The sequence below is a fragment of the Vigna unguiculata genome, chromosome 6 (genome assembly GCF_037176805.1).
Source record: "Vigna unguiculata cultivar grain cowpea cultivar isolate G323 ecotype 2 chromosome 6, ASM3717680v1, whole genome shotgun sequence".
Taxonomy (NCBI): Eukaryota; Viridiplantae; Streptophyta; class Magnoliopsida; order Fabales; family Fabaceae; genus Vigna; species Vigna unguiculata.
The window spans coordinates 2,337,457-2,364,548 of record NC_140797.1 but is presented as its reverse complement, the minus strand read 5'-3'; the positions used below and the strand labels follow the sequence as shown (position 1 = coordinate 2,364,548).

The window sequence follows — 27,092 nt, the reverse complement described above, 5'->3', positions numbered from 1 at the left end:
GTATGCTTAATCTCAAATTCGTGTTTGTGCACCTAAATTGGCTTGTATTCATGCTTAATGGGTATGGGTTGTTCATAGCTTGCTTAATTTGTGGGTGTTATTTGCTTGAAATATGCTTTGCTTAATGGTATATTCAACTCTTGTTAATGTTCGCTTAGTTGATTAGTTTCAGATTTCATGAGAGCAAATTGGATAGAACAATTAATTCCGTAATCTGTGATTGGTGAAATTTCAATTGAATCAAGGAATCAATATTGTTTTATAACACTATTTTATTTATCTACAATTACGATTTGAATTTTGTTGTGAATCTGCCAAACCCCCCACCCTATTTTGTTGTGTTTGAATCTGGAACCTTTGAACGATAATATTAGTAGTTTAGGAGATGAATTTGGGTCCATTACCAAGTACTACATTTAAATTGTTTAATTTGGTTAGGTACGACTTCGATCAAAGACCAACATGAAGAAGAGAAGATGAAAGAATGCTGAAATAAAGAATGAGCAAAATTGTAAAAATCTATACAAGGATTCAAAGTGAGAATACTCTAAGTGCATAAAGTCAAATTCATATTTTGTAGATTGATATTTGGGTTGAGTGAAAACCATTGTAATAACATTCAAATTGTGAAGTTTGTTATGTCACCTTGGTTGTACTCTCCTGGTGAGAGATTATTGATGTTGATTGTAATTGAGAGTTCTTGATCTTAGGAGAAGATTGAGAAGGATACTTGAAAAGGTTTATGCTTATAACTTGGAGAGGTTTATACTCGTGATATCTAGAGAGATTGATTCTCATTGCAACCTGAAGAGGCTGATACTCATGTTAATCAAGGAATTTCATTAGTGGAACTTCTTAAGCAGATTTCTTAGGAGATGGGAAGTATCCTCAACGTTTGGGAGAACTAGTATAAATCCTTGCATTCCTTTCTGCCTTATACTTTTAATTCGCTTAAATTATGTCTGCGCAAAAATGATTTTAAAATGTCTGCAGGCTCTATTCACCCCCTTTCTAAAACCACGTTGCCCCAACATAAACTTAATCAAATAGCCTAAAGTGGACTTTTTGGAATCAATGTATCCACCCATATCAGAGTTTGAGTAACCCATCAAAGTAGATTTATCACCTCCAAAACAAAGCCTCAAATCACTAGTACCACAAAGATACCTCAAAATCTTTCACAAAATGTTAATGTTTTTTACTTACATTAGACAAATATCTAGTCTTGTACATACCATTGCACGCGTCAAATTGCACCATAAATGCATAAGGAACTTCATTTGAAGGACTTTGTTTACCACTCAATTTAAAATAGGTAGCAAGAGGAATGCACACAGCTTTATGAAGAATCACTTCAATATAAGCTGCAAGGGCCCCATTTGATAGATCCACATTAAGAGTAGTTGAGGATGATGCAACAATTATACTTATAGTTAATACCATAAGACTTGTAGTTTGGATTAATTTTACCCACGTCCCACGGTGGATATTTCAAAATGTTTTTATTGGAAAGTAGTGTCATTCTACTAAGAAAAGGCTTATCGTCAATGAAAACCGAGTGAAGATCTATGCAGAAGATTCTTCGACTCTCAAATCAATAAAAGTACAAAAAAATTATAAGTGTGTAAAAAAGAGAATAAGAATTGATCATCAAGGTGGATCAAAATTATAATATATGTAAATATTATAATTGATTACCAAATAAAATTAATTGACAAAATATCTTATATTTTAATTATTATTTCTATATCAATTATCAAGTGGTCTATTGTATTTATTATGGTGTAATTATATTTTTTAAAATATAATATATTCATTATGTGAATATTTTAATATTTTTTAAATATTATTTTCCAGTTTAAATGATGAAGGTACAATCTTAATATTGAACTTCTTTTTTAGTATTAACTTTTTTTCCTCAATTCTTGCTATTTGACAGGTCTACCATCCAACAAGTGCAATTAATATCTATTTTATCATTTCACACCTGATCCTCTACATATTTTTTTTTTTGTAAATAGGATGAATTATCGACCATTATTTAATAGTTTATATGCTCATATTTATGGTCAGAAGCTCAAAATCTTTGCCCGTGTGAAAGCATAGACTTGTTAGGATAAAGATAGACTCGTCGATTTATATGATAAAGATGTAAATAAGTCAAATGACCAATGAAATGAGACTGAGACTAAATAGTAGTACGAAAATTTCTGTTCATACGTAAATAATTTTTTAGCTATCTATTATTTGTATACGTACTATTAACTACATTTCATAAAAATAATAAAATATTCATAAAATGATATCAATAAATTATTTCTAACTTTATTCAATAAAATATAACTACCCAATAATAATATTTTCCTTCTTTAAATAAATACCCATCATTCACAATATAATATAATTACCCAATAATAACTATTCAATAAAAAAAACTATTTTGGCAATGACCCAGAAAAAATTTTGGATACCAAAATATAAATATATTTAAATTTCATCTATTCTCGTGTAGAGAAAATTAAGTAGGTTCTTGATTTTTATTAACAATAATAAAAAATTTGTATAGGATATTATCGAGATAATGTCATTTTGAGTAGAATGTACATCTTATTTCTGATTATAAGAACATGATTAAGATAACCAGAAGATTAAACACCCTAGAAGATACATTACCTAGGTATCCTAAAATTTGACCTAATGAAGGTCCATCCAAGAAAAAGCCCATGTGATAGGTATAAAAGGAGCATTGTTAACAATGTAAAAGAGTATACATTTATTACTATAGTTACTGTATTTGACAATTACTGATTTGGGCGTCAGAGAGTCTTTTGGAGGGACTCCCCGCATCTTGGTAGAACCAAAAGACCTCACTTAGACATCACAATAAGCGCATCATGAATTAAGAGACTAAAAAGGATCTTATAAGGACATATTAACCTCATATACGAACATTTTGTGTCCATTGTGGGACCAATTTAATGTTAGAAGATCACGTGGTGTCAACAAGGGACATGGTTAATTACGAAAAATAACAAATGGTTGGCGTTTGGGCAATCGCACAACGAAAGACATGACTTTGTTACTAGAGAATGAGGACGAGATGAAGTCCTAAGGGAAGAAAATATGTGGATGAAAAAGAAATTTGAGGATGCATCAAGGTACCAAGAAATAACAAGAGAGGATCCCAACAATCATGGTCGTGGATGGCACCAATGACCGAGACCAAAAGCTCAAGAAGAATGGAAACCTAACAACCTAACATCGAACTTATGTTGGTTGGGTTAGAATGATCTCATATACATCTATTCATTAACAGAGTAATGGAAGTCAATCTTCCTACAAATCTTAAAGTATTAACCATCGACCGTTACGATGGGAGCATCAACTTGGATGAGCATTTACACATGTATGTTACCTAGTCAAGTTTGAACACTCACTACACCATTTTTTGTCTTGGGCAACACTAAACTTGTCAACACATAATAAAGTGTTGCCTAAACATATAAAAGGCAACAATTTTATTCATGTGGTTTAAAATTTACTAAAGACCACACTTTTTTGTAGATGTGGTTTAAAATTTATCAAAGACCACATTTCATAAAATGTTAATTATTTATACCACATTTTTTAAAACGTTGTCTTCAAAATGTGTGGTCAAAACCATAAATATATCATGAAATTATTCTCATTGAAAATGATATATGATTTTTACTTTATCTTTTTACTAGTTTACTAATTTAAATATTTTACTAATTTAAAAATAGTAATATTTAAAAATAGTAACATTTAACTAAATCAATTTGATAAATTATAGTAACTTTTATTAAATAAATGTTATTATAAATTGTTCCTACGGAGAACAAATAAGACATGTCAGACACAAGCATTACCTTACCTCAATCTGTAATCTCCTTAGTAGGCTTCCTTCCGGCTGCTATGTGTCATTTGTGGGTATCTCGGTGTGGACTGGTTTGGACCCGAGAGGGGTTACCTACGGAAGAGACTCTAACGCTCAAGTCAGCTGAAAACTCTCAGAAAGTCAAATCTCGTAATTAAGTGAGTAATGAATACTTACCTTTATTGTTGGGGTACATGCGTATTTATAGGTTATTAATTATGTCTGGCCACGTCATGGATTGGGCCTCTATTTGGGCCTTAGGTGGGCCTGGGCCTTGGTCCAGGTCACTTGGCATGACTATCGCGGGCCTTATGGGTTTGGCTGGTAACGCTATGCTAAGTTCTTGTTTAGTTTCTTTAAGATAACAGCTTATGCCGACTAGTTCTTTAGTAACCTAGATGGGCTGCTCTTATAGCGGTTTAGACCGGTTACTTTCTTTTGCTTGACATATGTATGGTGATTATTTGCGTCTTTGGCAACTATGTGGACGGGTCTTTATGGCTATAGTCGGACTAAACCGCCTAGGTGTAGTACATAAATTATATTTTAAATAAATATTATTATAAATTATTAAAATATATTAATAATTATATATGAAATTTTCATAAATTAGTATAACGAAAATTTGAAATTTATAGTAAAAGATCATGTTAAGATTATTAACATTTTAAATTTAAAAACTTTATATGTAGCATAAATAATCATATCTTGTATTACATTACGAAGATTAAGATTGTATTTGAAAATCTATTTTGGAAATTGTGATTATTAAGTATGTTTTGTTATATGAGTAGGAAAACATTTAATTATGAAAGTTAAAAAAAAAGTGTTGGATGCATTAGTGTATAATTAATGTGACATAAATCAATGAGATAAAATATATAAGAATTATCTAAATGCATAATTATAATTTTAAAAGTATTGGTCTAAATGAACATTTATATTTTAAACCAATTTGAATATTTTGCTAAAAATGTTATAATAACTAATATTTATTTTTTGGTCACATTAGAAAAGTGTTATTTGAAAGTTAAGTAACATTTCAAACATTCTTGTCTATACAATAAGCAACATTTTAAAATGTATTGTTTATAAATGATAAGCAACATTTAAAATATATTGCCTATAACGTCGATCAATTTAGTAAACAATAGGCAGAAGAAGGGAGAATCGTTATGAACGTCCATGGAACATTTTAGGAAAGTTCATTTGAACATTTAAAACATATGCGAATAGTTTGTGTTAGAAACCAATAATAAATCTTGATGAGTTATTCAAGAGAGCAACTACGTTTATGCAGTTGGGAGAGGTGAGTGAGTTATGAAACAAAGCTTAAACTGAAGTTTTATCTTCTGAGAAGAAATCCTCTAATTGGGAGCATGCTCCCCAACCAAGATCACGAGTAAAAGAGCCAAGACCTCCATGCTTTTCTCACACTCCTCTTAATGTTAGTCGAACTTGAATACTAATACTGATCTTATACCAACACATGGGAAGGTTCCCTTACCACTAAATGTCAAAAGTACTAAACATAGCAAATATCACTACAATTACTGGCATACCATCGATGAGTGCGATGCACTGAAAGATAAGATTGAAGAGTTGATCCAAGAAGGACATCTTTGGCATTTTGTTCGAGGATATGAGAAGGAGGGACATGTAGTTGTGGGCGGTATGGTTAACACTATATGGAAGGCCGAAATAAAAGAGGGAAAGACAACAACGAGATCCATCTTGCGAAGTCTCCTTCTGAGATGATATCAGTACAATCATATGACATTTTGTTGGGAGAGGTGTGTCAAGTTCCACCCAGAAGATGCACCTTAGGATGGTCGAATCTGTAAATGTCGGGTGTCACAACCTAGAAGGAGGATGCCACCATTAACATTTATGGTGACCATGGTTGAGATTGAAAACTTTGCCATAATGTTGTTGGTCGACCAATGAGAAATACCTTTAACCAAAGGACCTACAAGAGTTATGACTAGGAAGATACAAGAAGACTTGGCCTCCTCTAAGCATGCTAGACCCAAGTTAAAGTTCATCTAGGCTAAGGAGGATGTGAAGACTTAGCCTAGGACTCTATGTTTGTAAATATTAGATAGAATCTAATTTTTAGCCTTGTATTATGGGCCTAGTAGTATAGGGATTTCTTTAGGCCATGCATTTGGGCCTTGGAAGGTTTTGGGCCTTAAAACCATTTTGGACCGAGAAAAGTTGGACCTTGGAATGGTACGCATCACCTAAGGTTCTAACTGTAATTTGTGCCAAGCTTGGTGGGCAAGCTTCTCCATTAGCGCACCAAAGCAAGGAACATGTAATTTCTTAGGTGGCAAGTCACACCTTGCACATGAACTTTTTTTGGCTCCAATTACAACATTCTAAACCATTTTTCCCTATCTTTGTCTAGACAACCAAAATCTCCTTTACTCCTATAAATAGAGAGCTCTAGGTCTTGTAAATTCATTCATGAATATAATAGGGAAACTCTATTTAGATGAATTCGGGCCTTTCTCCTTTTGTGAATCAACTTAGGCTAGAGCTCCTTTAGTGGCTTCCTCTAGCCTCCTTTATTGAGTGTTGACCTAACCTCACTTGAGAGCATTCACAATACACCATAGCCAAACCTCTTTACTATCATTGTACCCAACTGTCACGTCTTACATGATGCCATGGAGTTCTCCATCAGTTACTCATGGACTCCAAGCTTGAAGGTAGACTCATCATAGGAATCTTTATCGATATCCTTCACTGGAAGACTCTCAAGAGGTTATAGATCTCAAAAGAAAAGATCTAGCCAAATTATGATCAAATCATAGGCTTCACAAGAGATAGGGTGGGTACTCGAGGATACATTAATTTGTACACTAAATTTGGAGGAGGGGGGAATACACGAGTTATACATATCAAATACGTTGTGCTAGAACTGAACACTTCATATAATATCTTACTCTAAAGGCAATTTTTAAATTCATTAGGGATGATCATGTTGCTATTCAGTTTCCTTCAACTTTAGGGACGTAATCACGGTACATGTGGATTAAAAGAAAACAAGAGAATGTAATGCCTATACATGTTTGACTAACATCATATGAACCAAAGATACACAGTGTAGAGAAAGTAGGGGCAACAAAAATAGTCAATCTCGACCCCTGAGTCAACAATAACATTCAGATAGAATCAAAGGGAGATACTTGTTTCTTCCAAATCAATAGTTAAGGGCAGAACACTAAGATCGAAGGGTGTTGACTGGCAAGTTCTAATCTAGCAAGTGTACTAGGTCATTTGTACTACTCACAAGTGTCGTATCCACATGAACTTGTTCAAATGTTCAATTTGTCTAAGTTTGTTTATGATTTACTTACGAAGACAATTTTAATAGAGTGTTGATAATGACGTAAAACAAGACAATAAAATATTGATGCAATCAATTGATAAATATTTATTGAAATTTGGGTTCACTTGTCTTTATCAACTACACTCTCACAATTTTATGAAATAATAGAACAATTAGTATTGTCATTAAAATTTAACTAATGTAGATCCAAATTAATTCCTTGAGTTTAGAATTTAAGGATCTCAAGCACAACCTTCATTCCTCAAGCACTAATGCATGAATCCTCCATTAAAGTGAAAGACTTGTTAACTTAGCAAGAGCAAGTAGATCTATTCCTAGCATCTAAGTACAGGAGTTGACTTGGTTGGCCACAAATTAAAGACTAATTTTCCAACTCAATTAAATAAGATGATTGCTCAATCCAACCATGCATATAAGCACAAACCAAATCAATAACAATATTATTATTGATAAAATAGTACCACTATATAGAATCAAAATAAACTATTCCCAATATCAACAAAAGGAAGTTTATCTATCCATCTTGATCTTCCTAGTAAGCACTTGGAGTAGTTACCCTTCTTTTCATACTTTCTATAAAGATATTACAATATAATATGGAAAGAAATCCTGGACAAAGGCTAGAAAAGATAATAAAATAACAAGATATGGCTCTATATTTTAGAAAATATTGGTGTGGCTTTAGCTTTATCTTGAACGCTTCAACGGTAGAGGTTTGCTTTCGTGCATGGATTCCTTTAAGCTTAAGCATCGTGCTCTGATGATCTAGTCTTAAGGTTTCCCTCCTGCGAGGGCTTCCTTTAGGCTTAAGCCATTCATGAAGAAGCTTTAACTGTTTAGATTTCTTTGTTGCTTTAGTTGTGCAGTCTTATTTGATTTGCTCTGAAACTCCCTTTCAACGCTTCAACTGTATTCTCAAAGCTTCAACTACATAGTCTTTATTTCTTTGTAAGATGTTGCAATTAAAACAAAAACACATTAAATTCATTCTAAATTGACTATCTATACTATATTCATCATTCTAAGCTAAAACAGGTTGATTTACCCAAAGATAATTCAATTTTATGCAATATAAATGTCAAAATTATGTGTGAAAATGAGTAAATTGGACACTAATAAGAGGGCCCCTTGATAAAGAAGGAGAGAAGGTGGTAACCGAGGTGCTTAAAAGGATTCATATTTGTTTGCTTGAACAATAGTCGATATCCAAAGGATAAGCCCCGAAATAGTTTGTCATCGACTCTTAGTCTATAAGGAGGCCAAACTAGTATCGTAGAATAAAAGAAAGCTAGGAAAGAAACGACAAAAGCTTCCAAAGCAAAATTGGAGAAGTTCCTAAAATTTGGTTTTGTATAGCAGGCTAGATATACTCCCTTCTTACCAACATTGTCCTACTGAAAAAGGCGAACAAAATATGGCAAATATGCATGAATTATACCAACTTGAACAAGGCATGCCATAAAATATTGAGTTTCTTTAATGCCTTATTTGGGTACAATTAGATCAGGATTCACCCACTCGATAAGGAAAAGACAAGATTTATAATAGAAGAAGCTAACTATTAAAATAATCGCATGCCTTTCACCCTAAAAAATAATGGCACAACATACTAGAAACCTATGGAAAGAATATTTCAATCCTTCTTGTGAAAGACCATAGAAATATATGTTAACAACATTAAAGCTAAGTCAAATTCAACAAAACAACTTGTTGAAGATCTAAACGGGATGTTTTCTCAAGTCATATAGCACAAGGTTGAACCCCAATAAGTATGGCTTCAAGGTTAACGATGGAAAGTTCTTTAGGTTTATGCTCACCCATAAGGGAATTGAGGCAAACCTTGATAAATATAAAGCACTAGTAGAGATAAGGAGAGCAAACAACTAGAAAAAAGTGTAGAGGTTAGTAGTAAGGTTAACTTAACTATCGTAGTTTATGCCAAGGTTCGCCGAGAAGACCGGACCGATCATATTACTTAAGAGGAAGGCCATATAGTTATTTAGACCGATCATCTAAATAACTTAATATTATTACAAGTTCCAAAATCCACAACCAACTCAAAAGGAAAGTACAAATTAACTAAAATCAGTTCCTTAAACTTAATCCCCATTGCTAGCCCTCACTCCGTCTCGATGTTTTCTCAACGTCAATCATATGCTCTCGTGTGACAAGTCATACAATCATCGCAAAACACAAATAGAAAGGGGGAGCGTATAAAGAAGAAAATATGCATAATACCTCAGTACCAGACAAACACAAATAGAAAGGGTGAGCTCCTATTATTAAATATGCATAATAGTTTCAGCACAAACTCAACCATGGTCTTAGGGATTTCATATGCTTCCACAAACATGCTCGCTCGTGGTCCAACTCTATGAACCTCCCCGCTCGTAGTCTAACATGCATGAACACCTGCTATGAACCTCCCGCTCATAATAGCCTCAAGTTTGAGTAAGGAACATACAAACCCCCATGCTTGTATACCCACATAAGACTACATCCAATACAAACCTCCCCATTCGTATCCATTAAGCGTTTCCAAATCCATTACGAACCTCCCCGTTCGTATTCATTAGCATTTCCAACTCCATTACGCTCGTATACCCACACTTATGACAAAGAGTTGTATGCCTTACTTAGGGCCTTCTAAACTCGAGAACATTATCTAGTTTCCAAGGAGTTTTTCATTCATAGTGACCATGAGTCTCTTAAATACTTGAAGGGTCAACATAAGGTGAATAAAAGGCATGCTAAGTGGATGGAGATCTTGGAACAAATTCCTTATGTCATAAAATACAAGAAAGGTAAAAGTAATGTGGTGGTTGATGCCTTGTCTAGAAGGCAGACCTTGTTTTCAAAGCGGATTATGCTAGCAACATTGTTAGGTTTATCGTTAGAGAAGTGGTAAAGATTCATAGCATACCCCGCACCATACTATCTGATAAAGATACTAAGTTCCTAAGCCATATTTTAAAAACTCTTTGGTCTAGGCTAGGAACTAAGCTTAACTTTTCTACTTCTTGTCATCTCCAAACTTATGGGTAGACAAAAATTGTCAATAGGTCTCTCTCTCTCTCTTTCTATGCTAAGGGAAATTTTGAAAGGAAACTATAAGTCTTGAGATTAGTACCTTCCCCATAGTGATTTTGCTTACAATAGAATAGTTCATAAGACTACTAACATATCTCCATTTTAGGTTGTTTATGGCTTCAATCCTCTCAGTCTAGTGGATTTGCTACCACTTCCCACATCTTTAGACTTTGTTCACGAAGAAAGGATAGTTAAATATGATTTTATAAAGAAAATGCATGAGAGGGTTAATAGTCAAATCCAACAATAAATTGCAAGGTATGTGATGAGTGCGTATTTTTGCCCTCATTTAATGTTTAATTATGGATTTTTAATTGAATTTTGTTCTTAAAAAATGATTTAATTGGGATTTCTTATAATTAGGTTTATTGAGTATGAGATACAAAAAGATGTTAAAAATAGCTTTTTAGTTGCATAAATGTTCTTTGGATATTTTGAGGTGTGTTATTACAACTACAGCTAAGTTGAGCTCATGGAGGTGTGAAAATAAATTGCTTAAAGCTTCATGACACCTTAAAGATAAATCCAAGAGTAGGAAATTATCAAAATCACAAAAATCCAAGCCAAGCATTGCATGAAGACAGCGAGAAAAGCTTGAAAAAGTGAGAAGTTTGGCTAAGCAAAGAAGAGGGAAACTGCAACAAAAATTGGACCTTGTAGTTTTCTCTATCTTTTTCCAGAAGAAAGGCTTTGATAATTCATAAATATTTATGATAAAAGATAATTTGGGAAAATAAATCTTTAGATATTTTATTTGATATTTTTAAATAATTATCTTATTTAATTATATCATAAAATATCAAAAGATAATAACTACCAAATCTTTTTAAATATGGCAAGATCTTCTTGAATATTTTTAGATCTCCATAACAAACAAATATATCTTGAAGATACTGGATTATTTAGAAGATAATTGGAGACAATTACAAGAGGGGCAAAATTGAAAATTGGACAGAAATTAAGTTGTTGGATAATTAATTAAAGATTTTTGATTAATTATCAACAAAGGAAATCTTCCGAATATTTTAGAAACTGAGAAAATTTGTTAATTATTTGAGAGATATTATATCAAAGGATAAAAGATTTCAGCAACAAAAAATATAACATTCAAGCCCAATCAAGACGTATATAAAGAGCCCCAGGCCAGTAGAAGAATTATTTGACACTTCGAAATTTAGGAACCCTTAGGGTGGCCTAATTTCTTTCTCTCTCCATTCTTCTATTTTTCTTTTATTTTGAGTTTATGGAGTGCTAAGCTTCAAGGATTGGTTCCATTGTAATTTCATTGTGGATACTGAGGTTAGAATGAATAAATGTTTGTTCTTTTGATTCTTGTTATGATTTATTTTGATCTTTGTCTTTTATCTTTGAATCACGTGAAAAGTCATGGTTTTTATATTATATCTAATTAGTGAGATGTTTTAATATATATGCATATCAATCATATGAGTTCAAGGGTTTTAATTTTAATTGAGAATTTACTTTGATTAAATTTAGAAACTTTCATGTCATTGAATGAGTTTTAGCCAATGATTGAGAATGTACTTTGATTAGAGGTGAAAACTTTAACTAGAATTAATCAAGAATGTACTTTGGTTAATTATCTTTTTGCATGATTTTAGAGGTAAAAGAATATACATGATTAAGGATAGTAATATTTAATTGAGAATGTACCTTGGTTAAATTTACTATGACTAATCTACAAAGTTTTTGCTTTTGATTAAGAATTTACTTTGGTTAATAGTGAGAACTCCAACAAATTAATTGAGAATTCACATTGATTAATTTGTAAATCTACAACAATAATTAATTGAGCAATAATCTTTAGATAATCGATTATGGATCTATTTTGAAAAAGTAGTGGGATCAATCTATTTTTCTTTATCATTGTTTCTATCTTACTTTATCTTTTTCCAATTTTATTTCTTTGTTCCTTATTTCATTTGACTAACTCTTTTGTATAATTTTTATAAGAACTAATTTATTAGAAATCAAGTTCATGTGGTTGGGAGACGACTTTGGGTAACTTTTGTAACACCCCTTTCGAGATGTCACGTATATGATCTTTTTTTTAAAACATGTAGCACAACCTTTGATACCAGCGTATAAGATAGGAATTTTCACAATTGTTTTTATCTTAAACATCACCTGATAAAAGATTCATCCAAACCTCTTTATTCATCAAGATGAAAACATAGTTCATATAATCAAATACTTAAATTGCATAGTTCACCAAGTATATTAACGGTATTGCATTCTCTCATAGCTAACCAATATACCTTCCCTGTGCACCAACGCCTCTAGGAAAAGTCCATTCACCTGCTTTCCATAGACTTACTAGCAACAACTCCACCCGCTCAATAAAGCCTTGGGTGGAGCACTCTTGCTAAGCTCATGATAAAGACTTACAAAGGAATGAAACCTCTTTACCCTAACTCAACAAAGTCCTCTAGGTAAAGAAACCATCATGGCTTTACAACTATCATAGAGTTCATACTGCCTCAATACATATGCAAACTCATTCATGCCACACCTCATCACATCATGCCATCCTATACATATGTAATGTAGTTCACATAATCACATAAGTATACAAGCATCCATCATACCATGACATACATATATCACAAACGATCAGAAAAAAAAACATAGTCGCCCAACGACCAAGGCACTCGCCCAACGACCACCCGACACTTCCAGAATATGAAAAATAACGTCAAATATCATAGTTTCATGAATATTTGAACCCCTAACTTGGAAATACACCAAATAGTGTCTACATAATTGTATCAAAGCTACAAATGCCAAGCCCTTAAAATCTTTAACCTCAAATAACCATATTTTCTTCTTCATTATTTTAATACCTATAGCATCACACTTTGAACCAAAAAAATATGACAATCCATATACATCTATTTGAATAAAATTATTGTAACTTAAAATCATCAAACGCATATAGAATTACTTACAAAATTGTTGCCATTGTAGCCTCTCTTGGTCTATATTACTACAAAAGAAAACATTTACATTTCATACACCTAAAGTTTATTCCCGTTGCCACAAAACCCAAGGATATACTACAAAAACCCAACTGCACCAGAATTTAGTTCACCAACTAAAACTCATGAACTTTCAAATTGTAGATAATATAATATTCTAAACTATCATTACAAATCTTAACTTATGAAATCCCAAAATTTCAATTCACTTCCCAATTCCATTCTACTTATGTTCAAGTACATTATCCCTGCACCTCAATTCACCAAACTAACTTTCCCATTTTACATTAAACTATACTTTCAAAAAACTCAATCTTTAACCCACGTAAATTTTCCTTTCATGTTCACTCCACATCCTATTTATTTCAACCTCTCTTCAATTTGCTCTTCATTTTGATAACTCCTTTCCAAAGCATTTTGACAAATAATTATAATAAGCAAATTCATTCCTTTTAATACACCACACAACAATAAAAAAAAACAGTAATCTTCAACTAAAATGCATTTCCCAATTCCTGCCTATTTTCGTCCAAAAAAAAATATAAATTCTCTAACAACAACAAAAATTAACGTTTTCCCCCATCTTGTCTCATATTCCACAAAACACTAATCACATAAAATAGAAATAACGAGAATACAAGGTGCAGATCCCCTTACTTGGAATTCTTGAAATGCGATCACCTTAACTTGGTCTACCCTCTTTTGCTCTCAGTCCAACGTTGTCTCCACTAATTTTTGCAGTTCATCTTTTCTTTGCTCCCAACATACATTTTTCTTCCTCTCTCCCAAGCCCCAAATTTCAATTTTTAACTTAGCTAAAATGACCATTTGCTTTCCCTTACTAGGTTATGTAAAACAAAAAATAAAATAAAAACTTAATATTGTTGTACTTTTCAAATTTCTTGCCTCAACTTTTCACCTCCCTAGGTGTATCATGAATTTACTAAAAAGAAAACTTTTTTCCCTTTTATGCTCTAACCAAGATTTGAACTCACAACCCTCAAGACTCAAATAACACTCCAAACCATATAACCATCATGTGTTTCTTGTTAATCCACACGCACCACAAAATTACAATGTACTTGCACATTCATTACATTCAAGAAAGTAACCAAAACAATATTCCTAAATGTGGCAATTAAAACAATGTACTTCACGTTCAAGCACACACATGAGCACATCCTAAGCAATTATAAAATAATAGAAAAATTATAATTATTCTAATGTGCACATAAGAATCAAACCCATGACCTCTAAATCTCATGGCAAGGTTCTAACCAACTATGCTACTCTCCACCTTTATTATGAACTTGTATATCAATTTGATTAATATTCCTCGCATCCAATTATCCCTTAGAATTATAATTATTTTCCTGGGTCTTACAACTTTACCCTTTCTATTTTGTTAGCTACTTTCTTAACAATACTGAAGTTGTTATAGATAAGTAGAATTAATTTGATCGCGTCTGTAAGACCCGAGAAATTTAAATAATTAAATAAATAATTATTTAATAAATGCAGGTAGTAGGAGCCCTTATGGCATTTAATGCGAATTGTTATGACGTGGAAAAGTACTAGCTCATCTGATTGAGAGTACTTGGTTGTTGTGAGAGGACTTGGGTTTAAGTCCTATGTGTGTTAAATTGTGTGTTATTTTAATAAGTGCATTATTTTGAATGTTATGTTTGGATGTGATTAGTGATAATGTAATCCTAAAATTATAGGAATTATCACGAAACATGAATTGGTTGAATTGGTTGTGCACTTACCTTATGATTAAATGGTTGTGGGTTCAAACCTTGCTAAGAATGAATTTAACTTTCTTTTTGCAAAATTTTCTTTTGGCAAGAATATGAAAGGGGAGAGAAACCCTAGCTGCAAGATGGGCAGCCTAGGAGGTTGGGGAGGCAGCCACTAATGGTTGAATGGCCATTAACTCCACCTTCAAAGCCATTTTCATTTTCATCTCATTAACAAACATTAAGGCTTAGTTAATGGTCTAATAAGTTGGTTTTTGGAGAAGAAAGAGAGAAAAAGTGATGGAGCAAAAAGGGCACACGAATTTGGCAGTGAGGGGGAGAGAGTCTGAAGGTGTTTTAGAGGGGATTTTAGCATAGCATGAAGTGCATTGAGAGAAGTCCAAGGCTGGACTAGTGGTGGCACAAGAGAAGTCCTAATTCTTCCAAGTGAGCAAGAATTATCCAGGTTAGGGGAGTTCCTTTATATGTGTATATGATATGTACAATGAATGTGATACTATATGAATTTGTACAATGAATGTGATGTCATAAAATCCGTGTTATACTATATGAATGTGATGCCTTTATATGATAAATATCTATGTTTACGCATTTCTGGAAAATCCCCAGAAACCGCCTGGTGGCACACTCACAACTTTGAGTGTGCCACCAGGCGACGCATGAATATTAACCTAATTCTAGGTCTTTTGTGATGAACCACCTGACGGCAAGGGTGGCTCCGCCAGGCGATGCGAATACTGTACAAAAATGCTATTTTTTGTACTTTTCGTGTAGTAGGAACCGTCGGGCGCAGCTTTGATACCGCCAGGCGCCAAGCTTTGATTTTCTGCGCGCTAGGCGCTACAGATTTTTTCTGGTTTGCGCAGTTTTCATAAAATTGCGTTGCTCGATTTGTTAACCGTTGATTTAGGTGAAATTTTGACAGGCGATTCATAACATGTTGTTCTTCACTTTGAACGGTGGAGATTTGAAGTTTATGTCTGCAGCTAGAGATATACGTCACTCATGATTGGTTTTTTGAATTCCCTAATCATATGATTACTAATGGATGATTAAGTGTTCTAAGTGCTGGTATGGCCTTGATTGGTGAATGTATATATATATATATATATATATATATATATATATATATATATATATATAAATATATAGATGTGTGATTGATGAGTATGTTTTTGGTAGTGCTTGCTAAGACATGTTGAATATATGAACCTATATATGTTAGCTCGAATGTATGATGTTATGAGTGTGTGAATAAGGCCACTATTGATGATATCACTATGACTGAGTGTTGCATGATCATGACGAGTTTTGGGAAAGTATGGAAACATGATAATCATACTTTAAATGTAATAGAATTGCGAGGGCATGCAGAATAAGTATATAGCTTTGATTGTGTCTTATGCGGAGTATGTGAATTGTAAGCATGAAAAGGGTTGGGAAAATGAGAAAGGGGAATAAAGTGTGTGTTGGAATTGATTTAAGAGGTAAGTATATATGAATTATAAAAGAGAGGAATGTGTGCTTATATTTGAAAGATGTCTGTGTTGTGATGTTGTAATTTGGAATATATGAATGTATATGTTGATTTCTGAATGTTTGGGAATTGAATGGTTGAATTCTAGGAAATGAATTAGAGTACCTAAAACCAGTAGTGTCACATTACTAGTGTAGCGCCTGACGCTGTAGAGTGAACCATCCACTTGGTGAAGTAATCAATGTCAACTAACAGGAATTTTACTTGACCTTTGCTTGGAACAAAAGTTCCAATGATATCCATCCCCCACTTTGAAAAGGGCCATGAGGAGAAGATATGGTTCAAATCCCTCCTGCTTGTTGTGAACAATGTTGTCATTCTTCTAGCAAGGAATTCACTTTTTAATATATTCAACGTAGTCTTCTTCCATAGTCGGCCAAAAGTAATTAGCTCTCACCACTCATGTTTCTGTTGTTCTCTCCCTAGAATGGTACTCACAAATACCTTTGTGTAATTCACGTATTATATACTCAACCTATTCTAAGGAAATACACTTAAGCAATATAACCTCTCTTGAATAACTCATCATCCTTTAGTGTCTTTCGGTCAAATTTCCTTACCCATCCTTTGTCTTCTCCCTTAAGGCGTCCCTTGTCTCGAGATAATGGAAAAAAGTGTAATCTAGGTTGCTTCGTCCTTATCCATTTGCATCCATTCATCTGTTATTTTAGTGGAAGAGGACAATAGTACCTATTGCAATACCAACTTGTAGCATTGCTTCTTTTTTGTACTTGTAAGCTTGGATAGGATGGTGACCCTCACGTTGTCTCCCTTAGAGACATATTCAAGATTTACCTCAACAAAATTGGCTATCATGGTTTGAACCATATGGTAATACAGGAGTGGTAGGGTATCCTTTACTTGATATTCCCATGTGAATTGTCCAAAAGCCTCTCGTATGTTTCTCCAACGTTCTTGAGGCCAAAGAGCATGACCTCATACTAGTAATTGCCCTCCTCTATTATGAAGGTGGTCTTTAGGTTATCCCCCTCAGCCATAGGAATTTGATTGTAGCTTGAGTAGGTATCTAGAAAGCTCAATACATTATGGCCAACAACTATACCCATTAGCCAGTCGGTGCCAGGTAATAGGTTGGCATCCTTTGGGCAAGCTTTGTTAAGGTCTATGTAGTCTATTCATATCCTCCATTTTCCATTAGCCTTTTTCACTAACACAACATTGGCCAACCATGTTGTGTAACGCGTTTCATTAACGAAGCCAAGTTATAGTAACTTCTTGGCCTTAACAGCCAACCTTCTTTTCTCTCCTAGCTTCCTTTTCTTTTGTGATACCGACCTAGCCTTACTGAATATGGATAGCCTATGGGAGGCTATCCGTAAATCAACCCCTAGAAGGTCAGTTGTCGTCCATGCAAATAGATCAGCATTGTTAGTTAAAACTTGCCATATAGCCTTCTCTCCTTCTTCATCCACTGTCACTCCTCTTTTTAGGCCTTGACCATTTTGTAAGAGAAACATCATGGTTTCTCCAACAGGATCAAATCGTTCCAACCTTCTATGGTTGAGCTAGTTACACTCGGTCGCCCGACATTGGTACACTCGGTCGTAGACTTGCAATGTAACACTCTCAAGCCATCTTCTGGTCCTTATGGACCGTGATGATGTCTCTTGATGATGATGACAACTTCATGGCTAGTGGGGAGTGGATAAAATTTCACCTAGCAGGTTGAATGATGGTTGATTATATGAGGTGTTTGCATTTATCACTAGATACCCAATAGGTATGGTCTTTGTCAATGTCCCTTCTGCAAAGGTGGTGTGCAAGTCAACATAGCCCTTGGTATTAACCATTTCTCCAGAAAAATCGAATATAGGCTCGTCATATGGGGTCATTGCCTACTCTGGCAATTACATATTTTTGTATGTCTTCCAGTAGAGTATATTTACTGCACTACCTTGATCCACCAGGATCTGATTGATAGTAAAGTTCTCGATCTCCATCGTGATGACCATAGGATCATCTTGGTCAAGGTCTACCCCTTGAAAATCAATGTCAATGAAGGTGATAGGAAGTATCCTCTTCTTCCTAAAGGTTATAGATACTAAAAATTATAAAAGATTGCTCAACTCAGATGTCGCTTCCTAGCTGACGACGATAAGCCTCTTCCAACAAACCCACCAAATATTGTATTCATGGTGCCCCTTACCAAAAGTATAATATCAGAACATTTCTACGCACACTGAGTTGGCTCTTCCTTTTTCTCCTCCCTTTCTCAGTCCCTATGACTTTCCCTTCATTTGTTTCACCTTTAGTACCCAACACGTGAGCTTCCCACGTCATTGCACTTCATGAATCGCTTAAGATGACCGACCTGAATGAGCTCCTTAATCTTGTCTATAAGGGTGGTGCATTGGTCTATTGTATTGTCGTAATTCCGATGGTACCTGCAATGTTTCTTCATGTTGGTGTCGGGTGGTGTCTAGGCTTTTCTGGGTGGCGGCAAGAGATTTGCATGTAGAGCTTCTTCAAGGATAAGAGACCTTGGGGTATTAAAGGGCGTATAACACAAGTATTGTAGAGGCTTGGGATCCCTCTTATGGACCTTGCCCCCCTCCCTTCCTGACCAAAATCTCGATCAACTCCTTTTCTTTCAAGTGACGTAGTCACAACTTTGATCTTATTCTCTTACTCTCTCATTTCTTCCAACCACATAAATTTAGTGGCTCGCTGCCTCTAAGGGTGGCACACTAGTCTATTGTATTTTCGTAATTGAGGTGGTACCTACAGTGTTTCTTCATGGCATTGGGTGGTCTTTGAGCTTTTCTGGGTGGCGTCAAGAGATATGCCTGTAGAGCCTCTTCAAGGACAAGAGACCTTGGGTCATTAAAAGGCATATAACACTCCTCCCCCACCCCCCAATTTCTGACCAGCATCTCAATCGGTTTTTTTTTCTTTCAAGCGACATAGTCTTGGCTTTGATCTTATTCTTGTACTCTCTCATTTCTTTCAGCCACATAAACTTAGTGGCTCACTACCTCAACTCATCAATAATTGTGATCAATGTGAGGCCTTAACGTCATGCTCATGTAGTGTAGAATTACTTCAAGATTCAGGTTCTTGATCTTCAATGCCACTTTGGCGAACCTGTCAATAAAGGTTTGCAAAGATTCCCCTTTTTATTACCTTATATTGAGAAGTGTTAGGGAAGTGAGATGATGTTGCCACTAGTGGCGAACTGCGTCGTAAAGGATGATGTAAAGGTGTTAAAGCAGTCAACGGAGTATATAGGTAGACGAGTAAACCACTACAGGGCGACTCTCTTCTATGTCGTAGGAAAGTTCTTGCATATAACAACATCATTAGCCAAGTACAGACTGACTTGAGTGATATATACAGCAACTTGCTCGTCGGGATCGATGCTACCTTCATATAAATCTAGTGTTCGGGACTTCCATTACTTTGGGAGTGGGGTATCCATGATACCATCAACGAAGGCGTGTTAGCAAGTTCCCCTACTGCCAAGGAGGTATTAGTTGCTCATCCAATCTTGAGAGTGGTATTGTAACCATTTTCCCCTTCATTCTCAGTGATCGTGCAAAGATGTGATATGATTTTGTGCACCGAGATTGTGTGTTCGATGGTTTCCTTCTCCTTTCCCTTATCCTCAGCTCGTACCCTCCTAATTAGCCTAAAATTCTATTGCTTTAAACAATCCATCTAGAGCTGTCAAAACGGGCCACCCAGCCTGGCACGGCCCAGCACGACCCACCACGAGTTGGTAGGTTAAACGGGTTAGCTCACTTAATTAAGAAAACAATTATTTTCCTTCAGTCCTAACAAAATTAAATTATAATTGTGATTAAAATCTAAATAAACTTCAATAAAATCCATATACAAATCTAAAATAATGTTCAACCCCAAATACAAACCAAAATTACAAAAATATTAGGTTTGCATTTGCCAACCCAATATGTTGGCTAAAAGAAAACAACCCAACCCAATCCAAATACAAAAAAATTGTGTAACCCTATATCTGCGCATGGGTTGGTGAGCCAACCCGGCTCACAACATGTTCAACCTAGGTGAGTTAGGTTCTTAGTGGTCCGAGTCAAAAATTAACATGTACTGAAATTTGTAAGAAAATTTCAACCTAATCCAGCCCGAACCTGTGGTGGGTCAGGTTGGCTCATTGGTTCTGACCCACTTTAACAACTCTACATCCATCTCTTCAACACTCCTCTTTCTTAACTCGGCACACTCTTGCTACATTTTCATCTATGCTTCTAGAATAGTTGTCATGTTAGTCGAGGAGTGTCCTGGTCCTACTTCCTTTGCTCCAACCACCTTGCTTCTAGTAGGCACCATATAACACTTCTCTTTACAAAATATATTTTGGCCCCATTTGTTCTTATAGAGTCGAATATACTCTAAAAAGACTCTAACTCCAAGTGCTCCTGACTTCAACTTTGTACTCTCAGCTTAGGTACTTGTCCTCTCTTGGGTACTCGCCCTTTTCTAGTCAAACAGAAGTTGCACCTACAGAAGACAACTTTGACACTCAAGTTAGCCAAGTGTGTCAGATAATAATAAATGCGATAATTTAATGAATGTAAATCAATTACCTCGTAATCTGTATTATTTATACCCTTATTTATTGGTTTTTTACCAAAATGGGCATGATCCATGTAACTAATTACCTTGATTATTCTTTGGTTAATTGATATGCTAATCATGTTTTAATCATGGTCTTAAGATGAGTCAACTTAGTCAATATTTTTCGTATGCTAGTCCTTGTTGACCAACATGTAGTCGGTCAAACCGTCATCATGCAAGACCACACAATGAGGGTCGATTACATCTAGACTTAGCTAGCCGAGATGTACTGGGTGTGTATGGTACAAGGCCATTTCCACTTAAATAATGTGTTTCATACATTTAAATTTATTCTCCACTTAAGAAAGGAGACCAAAATCTAAACCAATCTCTTTAGAGGTGTCAATTTGACCCAGCCCACAGGCCTCGGCCCATGTGGGTTAGGGCCAAAAAAGCCCACATTGAAAAAAAAAACCCATCAAAGAAGCCCACATGGCCAAAAACCCTACAAAAGCCCTGTGGGTCAGGGCCAACCCATGGGCTTTCATCTTCAACATGAAAAATATATTATTTTTTAAAATATATTATTATCTATGGCAGACCCAACGACCCAAACAAGCACGATGACCCGAATAGGCCCAACGACCCAGACCTGCCCGACGACCCCGACAAGCACGACGACCAAACAGGCTCGATGACCAACGACCCGAACGGGTCCGATGACCCGAATAGGCCTGATGACTTGATCATGCCTGACGATCCGAACGGGCCCGACTATCTGGCTGGGCTCGATGATCCAAACGGTGAAAACGAACCGGACAAGCCCGACGACCCAAACGGGCCAAACGATCCAAACAGGCCCGATGACCCAGACAGACCTAACGGGCCCGACGACCTGTCCGGATCATTGGGCCTGTCCGGATAGTCTTGCATGTCCATGTCGTTTGTCTTGTCCCGGTTGTCAGGCTCGTCTAGGTCGTCGGGCCCGTCTGGGTCGTTGGTCCTGTCCGGATCGGGCTGGTCGTCGGGTCCGTTTGGATCATTGGGCTCGTTCGGGTCGTCGGGTCCATTTGGGTTTTCGGGCTCATCCATTTCGTTGGGCCTGTTCAGATCATCAAGGTCTTCTGGATTGTCGGGCCCGTCCAGGTCATTATGCTTGTCCAGGTCGTTAGGCCCGTCCGAGTCGTCAGGCCTCTCAGTGTCATCAGGCACGTCTAGGTCTTCAGACCCGTCTAGGTCTTCAGACCCGTCCAGTTTGTTGGGGCAATTTGGGTCTTTGGGCCTTAGGGCCCGTCCGAGTCGTCGAGCCCGTCTGGGGCTTCGGACTTGTCCGGGTGATTGGACATGTTTGGCTCGTCGACCCTGTTTAGGTCTTCGGACCCATCCGGATCGTTCAACTTGATCTTTGACTCTAGCTTAATGTAGTATTATTTGGGGGGCCTAACCCACCTTAGCCCTAGTCCTAACCCACTAGAAAGGGGGCTTTGGGGGCTGGGACTTTTTTTGTCCTTTCATTTGGGAACCCCTAAAAGGAAGCTTTATGAAGAGTGGGACAGGGCTGACCCATGGGTTAGGGGCCAAATTGAAACCTCTATATCTTAGTGAATGAAATGTAGTCAACATTTTAAAAAGAGGGATTTTCTTATTTTTAAATATGTTAATTTAATTACAGAAAACAAATAATGAAACTATTTGTTTTTAAAGAAAACAAATAGTTTCGCTCATAGTTCATTTGTGGTAGTTAAGTGAATGATTGAAGGCATATTATGCAACTAATCATGGAAAGTGACTGCGGCTATCTCTCTCTCCCCGCTGATATAAATCTGCGCCACTACTTACAATATCTTTGTCTTTTTTGTGTGCAGACTGAAAATTAAGAGTGGGTGAGATGATCTCCTCATCAACCAATCTCAGACCTGGAGAAGAGAAGAAACTGGAAATAGAAAAAGAGAAAGAGGTGGTGGATACTGAATGGGATGAGAACGGGAAAATTGAGTCGTGGAAAGAGCAAATAACAGTGAGAGGATTAGTGGTGAGCTTGGTTATTGGAATCATGTACAGCATAATAGCCATGAAGCTGAATCTCTCAGCTGGAATAGTTCCTAACTTCAATATATCTGCTGCTCTCCTTGCATACTTGTTTATCAGAAGCTGGAACAAAGTGCTCCACAAGGCTGGTTTTGTGTCCAAACCCTTCACCCGCCAAGAAAACACCATAATACAGACTTGTGCTGTCTCATGCTACAGCATTGCCGTTCACGGTACATGTTAAATGCTTTCAAAGCATCAGATCCATCCATACATGTAAATTTGCACATGTTTTATGTGTAATTGGTGTTGCAGGAGGATTTGCTTCTTATCTTTTGGGATTAAACACGAAGACATATGAGTTGACTGGAGTGGGGACTGAGGGTAACAATCCAAACACTGTCAAAGATCCTGGATTTGGTTGGATGACTGCCTTCCTCTTTGTGGTTTGCTTTGTTGGCCTCTTTATCTTGATTCCACTCAGAAAGGTACTGTGCTCTTAATACCACACAAATCCTATCTATATTGTCACATGTGCACCACACTTGGATGTCTTTCTTCCTTCTACAATGTCATGTTAAATAAAAGTGCACAAAGTCAATCACTATACAGAGTTCAGTCTATATTGGAAAAACACTGTTTTTATATGAAGCAAATGGTCAGAAATTACCTCACTTCAAATTAATTATCATCGTACCAAATAAGGTAGTATCTTAGTGTTAGTAATCCTCATAATGACTGGCACCTATTTCTTCTTGAGCAGATTATGATAGTTGATCTCAAATTGACGTTTCCCAGTGGCTTGGCAACAGCTGTTCTCATTAATGGTTTCCATAGACAGGGGGACAAAATGGCTAAGTACACATCTTTCTTTTCTTTTCTTTTATTTTTTAATTTTTTTAATTTTTAATTTTATTGTAGGAAACTTCTTGATAATTAGTATAAATGTTTTTGCCGAATTTCCTAGTTTGCGGTTGTTTACCGATTAAAATTGGAGTTATAACAGCTTTTCGGATTGAGGTAGTCATAAGATATCATCCACTCATACTTGTTTGCGCGGGTGAATGAGTATGTAGATACCCGTCACAAGAATAAAAGTAAATTTTCAAATTTGAGAAACAGCTATAAAACTGCCTGCGAAAATGATAAAGTTCTAATGATTATCACTTCAGACGCAAAAATATAGAGAATGATTGAGATGGCTTGGTTGTATTGCAGGAAGCAAGTTAGCGGGTTCTTGAAATATTTTTCCGTAAGTTTCTTGTGGGGTTTTTTCAAGTGGTTCTTCTCAGGGACACAGGGCTGCGGATTCGCACAGTTTCCTACCTTTGGATTGCGAGCTTGGAAGCAAACGTATGATCTTAAGTTTAAGGAAGTAATTGGTGGCGTGGCATTGTAGTTGCACGCATTACTAATCTAATCTAGTTTTGTTTGAATTTACAGATTCTATTTCGATTTTAACATGACATATGTCGGGGCAGGAATGATTTGCCCACACCTGGTGAATCTGTCTCTGCTGCTGGGAGCAGTTCTCTCCTTTGGACTGATATGGCCACTCATCGAACTGCGTAAGGGGCAATGGTTCCCTACCAATTTAGAAGATAGTAACATGAAGGCCTTGTACGGCTACAAGGTCTTTCTAACAGTTTCTCTCATCCTGGGTGATGGCGTATACAACTTTGTCAAGATTCTAGTTTCCTCATTCCTCAGCGTACTTCAAAAAATTAAGAACCGTGAAAATGGTAAGACAAAAGTTACCACTCTCTCACACTACTTTGCAACGCTTTATCAACAATATTGTTGGAACGTGCAGGGACCATAGATGAGGAGGGGAACAATAACATGGAAGAGTTTAAACAAAAGGAAGTATTTTTGAGAGACAACATTTCGATGTGGATAGGAACCGGCGGATACATGGTGCTGTCGGTGGTTTCCATAGTGGTAATCCCATTAATGTTTCCTGAGCTAAAGTGGTTCTACGTGGTGGTTGCTTACATTCTGGCCCCGTCTCTGGCCTTCTGCAACGCCTACGGAACGGGTCTCACCGACATGAACATGGCCTACAACTACGGGAAAGTGGCGCTCTTCGTGGTGGCAGCCATGAGCGGGAGAGAGAACGGCGTGGTGGCTGGAATGGTAGGTTGTGGTCTGGTGAAATCGGTGGTGTCTGTGGCATGCACTCTGATGCAGGATTTCAAAACGGCGTATTACACGCGCAGTTCTCCGAAGGCCATGTTCATAGGACAGTTGATTGGCACTGCGTTGGGGTGCGTGATAGCTCCCTTGAGCTTCTTTCTCTTCTATAAGGCCTTCGACGTGGGGAACCCACATGGGGAGTTCAAAGCTCCCTACGCGCTTATTTACCGAAACATGGCGGTGTTGAGCGTGGAGGGTTTCTCAGCGCTGCCGCAGCACTGCCTGCAGATGTGCTACGGGTTCTTTGGGTTGGCAGTGGCGGTGAACATGGTGAGAGACCTCTGCCCAAAGAAGATTGGACAGTGGATGCCCTTGCCCATGGTTATGGCGATACCCTTTCTGGTTGGGGCCTATTTCGCCATCGACATGTGCCTGGGGAGTTTGGTGGTTTATGTGTGGCACAAGGTTAACGCTAACAGAGCAGAGGCCATGCTTCCTGCTACTGCCTCTGGACTCATTTGTGGGGAAGGCCTCTGGGCCCTTCCCGCTTCCATTCTCGCTCTTGCCAAAATTCGCCCTCCCATCTGCATGAAATTTTTTCCTTCTTAGACCACCTCGCTCCTTCATCTTTTCTCTCTTAAAATCCAAATAATCTTCCCACTCATCTCAATTAATATATAGTATTATATAATGTGTGAAATTGTTGTAGAAGAACGATAAACATACGATTCCACGCCTACACTTATTTAAATTAAGGACAATATGTTGACTAAATTAGTATAATTGTTAGTTAATTTTATACATGAATTAATATGTCAATTCTAAGACATCCAAACATTATGTTAAACCAAAAAACAGCTTAAACTCAAACCAAGATGGGCGGATTGATTTTAAAAAAAAACAATTTTTTCAAGGTTTCAAAAGCAGTTTACTGAAATTTTTATAAATCACTAAAACAAGAGATGTAAGTACTAAATCAAGCACAAAGGAAAAATTAAAGACAAGAAAATACAAGACATACAAAATTTTTATATTATAATTTGATTCTACGCGAATCTATATATTTAGTTATCCAACAACCTGAACTAGATTTTCATTAAAATATAACAATAATTAGATTAGAAATACATCTTAATAATTTAGACTCTAAAGACACATAGAAACTTGAAAAACTCTTCAAGAATTACAAAGAAATGGGGATGCTACACACAATCACCTCAAAACTACCACACTTGTGAAATACAACATATTCAATGAAAAATTTCTCTACTAAAGTTCTTATTGTATTGAATTAGAAGATAGTCATCTATCACACCCTCCTTCTTGAAGAAAATTTGTCCTCAAATTTATACCACTTGAAGATTCAGAATATAGTCATCTATCATACTCTCCTTCGAGGAAATTTGTCCTCAAATTCGTACTACTTGAAGATTCCTTCTCTTTAAGTTTGGTAATGGAAGTAGCTCCTTCCTTCTCCTGTCGCAGTGCTTCCATCTCTTCAGCACTGCGCTTCTTAAAGTCAGCCAGCTCTTGTTGCATCTTGGCTTGACCGTCTAGGATGGCGACCAGATCCGAGGTGATGTTAGCAGGTCCTGAGGGACTTGCCTCAACTTGCTTGTTAACTCCTGCTCTATTGCGGGTAGAAACCATTTTCGGAGAAAGCGGGTGGTAACGTACTATCTCATGCCCCACGGTGGGAGCCAATTGTTCCTACAAAAAACAAACAAGATAT

At 36.3% G+C, this 27,092-nt stretch overlaps 1 protein-coding gene across 1 annotated transcript; it reads left to right on the top strand.

Moving 5' to 3' along the window:
- The first annotated feature begins 22,997 nt into the window (after window positions 1–22,997).
- LOC114187150 (metal-nicotianamine transporter YSL1-like) lies at window positions 22,998–26,134 on the top strand. Its single transcript, XM_028075296.2, has 6 exons — window positions 22,998–23,457; window positions 23,540–23,712; window positions 23,988–24,082; window positions 24,443–24,577; window positions 24,668–24,966; window positions 25,038–26,134. Exons 1-6 carry the CDS (start codon window positions 23,085–23,087, stop codon window positions 25,967–25,969), a joined length of 2,007 nt encoding a protein of 668 aa, XP_027931097.1. The 5' UTR covers window positions 22,998–23,084; the 3' UTR covers window positions 25,970–26,134.
- Window positions 26,135–27,092: the final 958 nt, after the last annotated feature.

Bases quoted from the DNA above. Each gene is read 5' to 3' on its own strand.
- LOC114187150 (XM_028075296.2), top strand. From the start codon at position 23,085: ATGATCTCCTCATCAACCAATCTCAGACCTGGAGAAGAGAAGAAACTG. The intron at 23,713-23,987 runs GTACTGTGCTCT...CTTCTTGAGCAG, and splicing joins TCTTGATTCCACTCAGAAAG to ATTATGATAGTTGATCTCAA. The intron at 24,578-24,667 runs GTATGATCTTAA...TTGAATTTACAG, and splicing joins TTGCGAGCTTGGAAGCAAAC to ATTCTATTTCGATTTTAACA.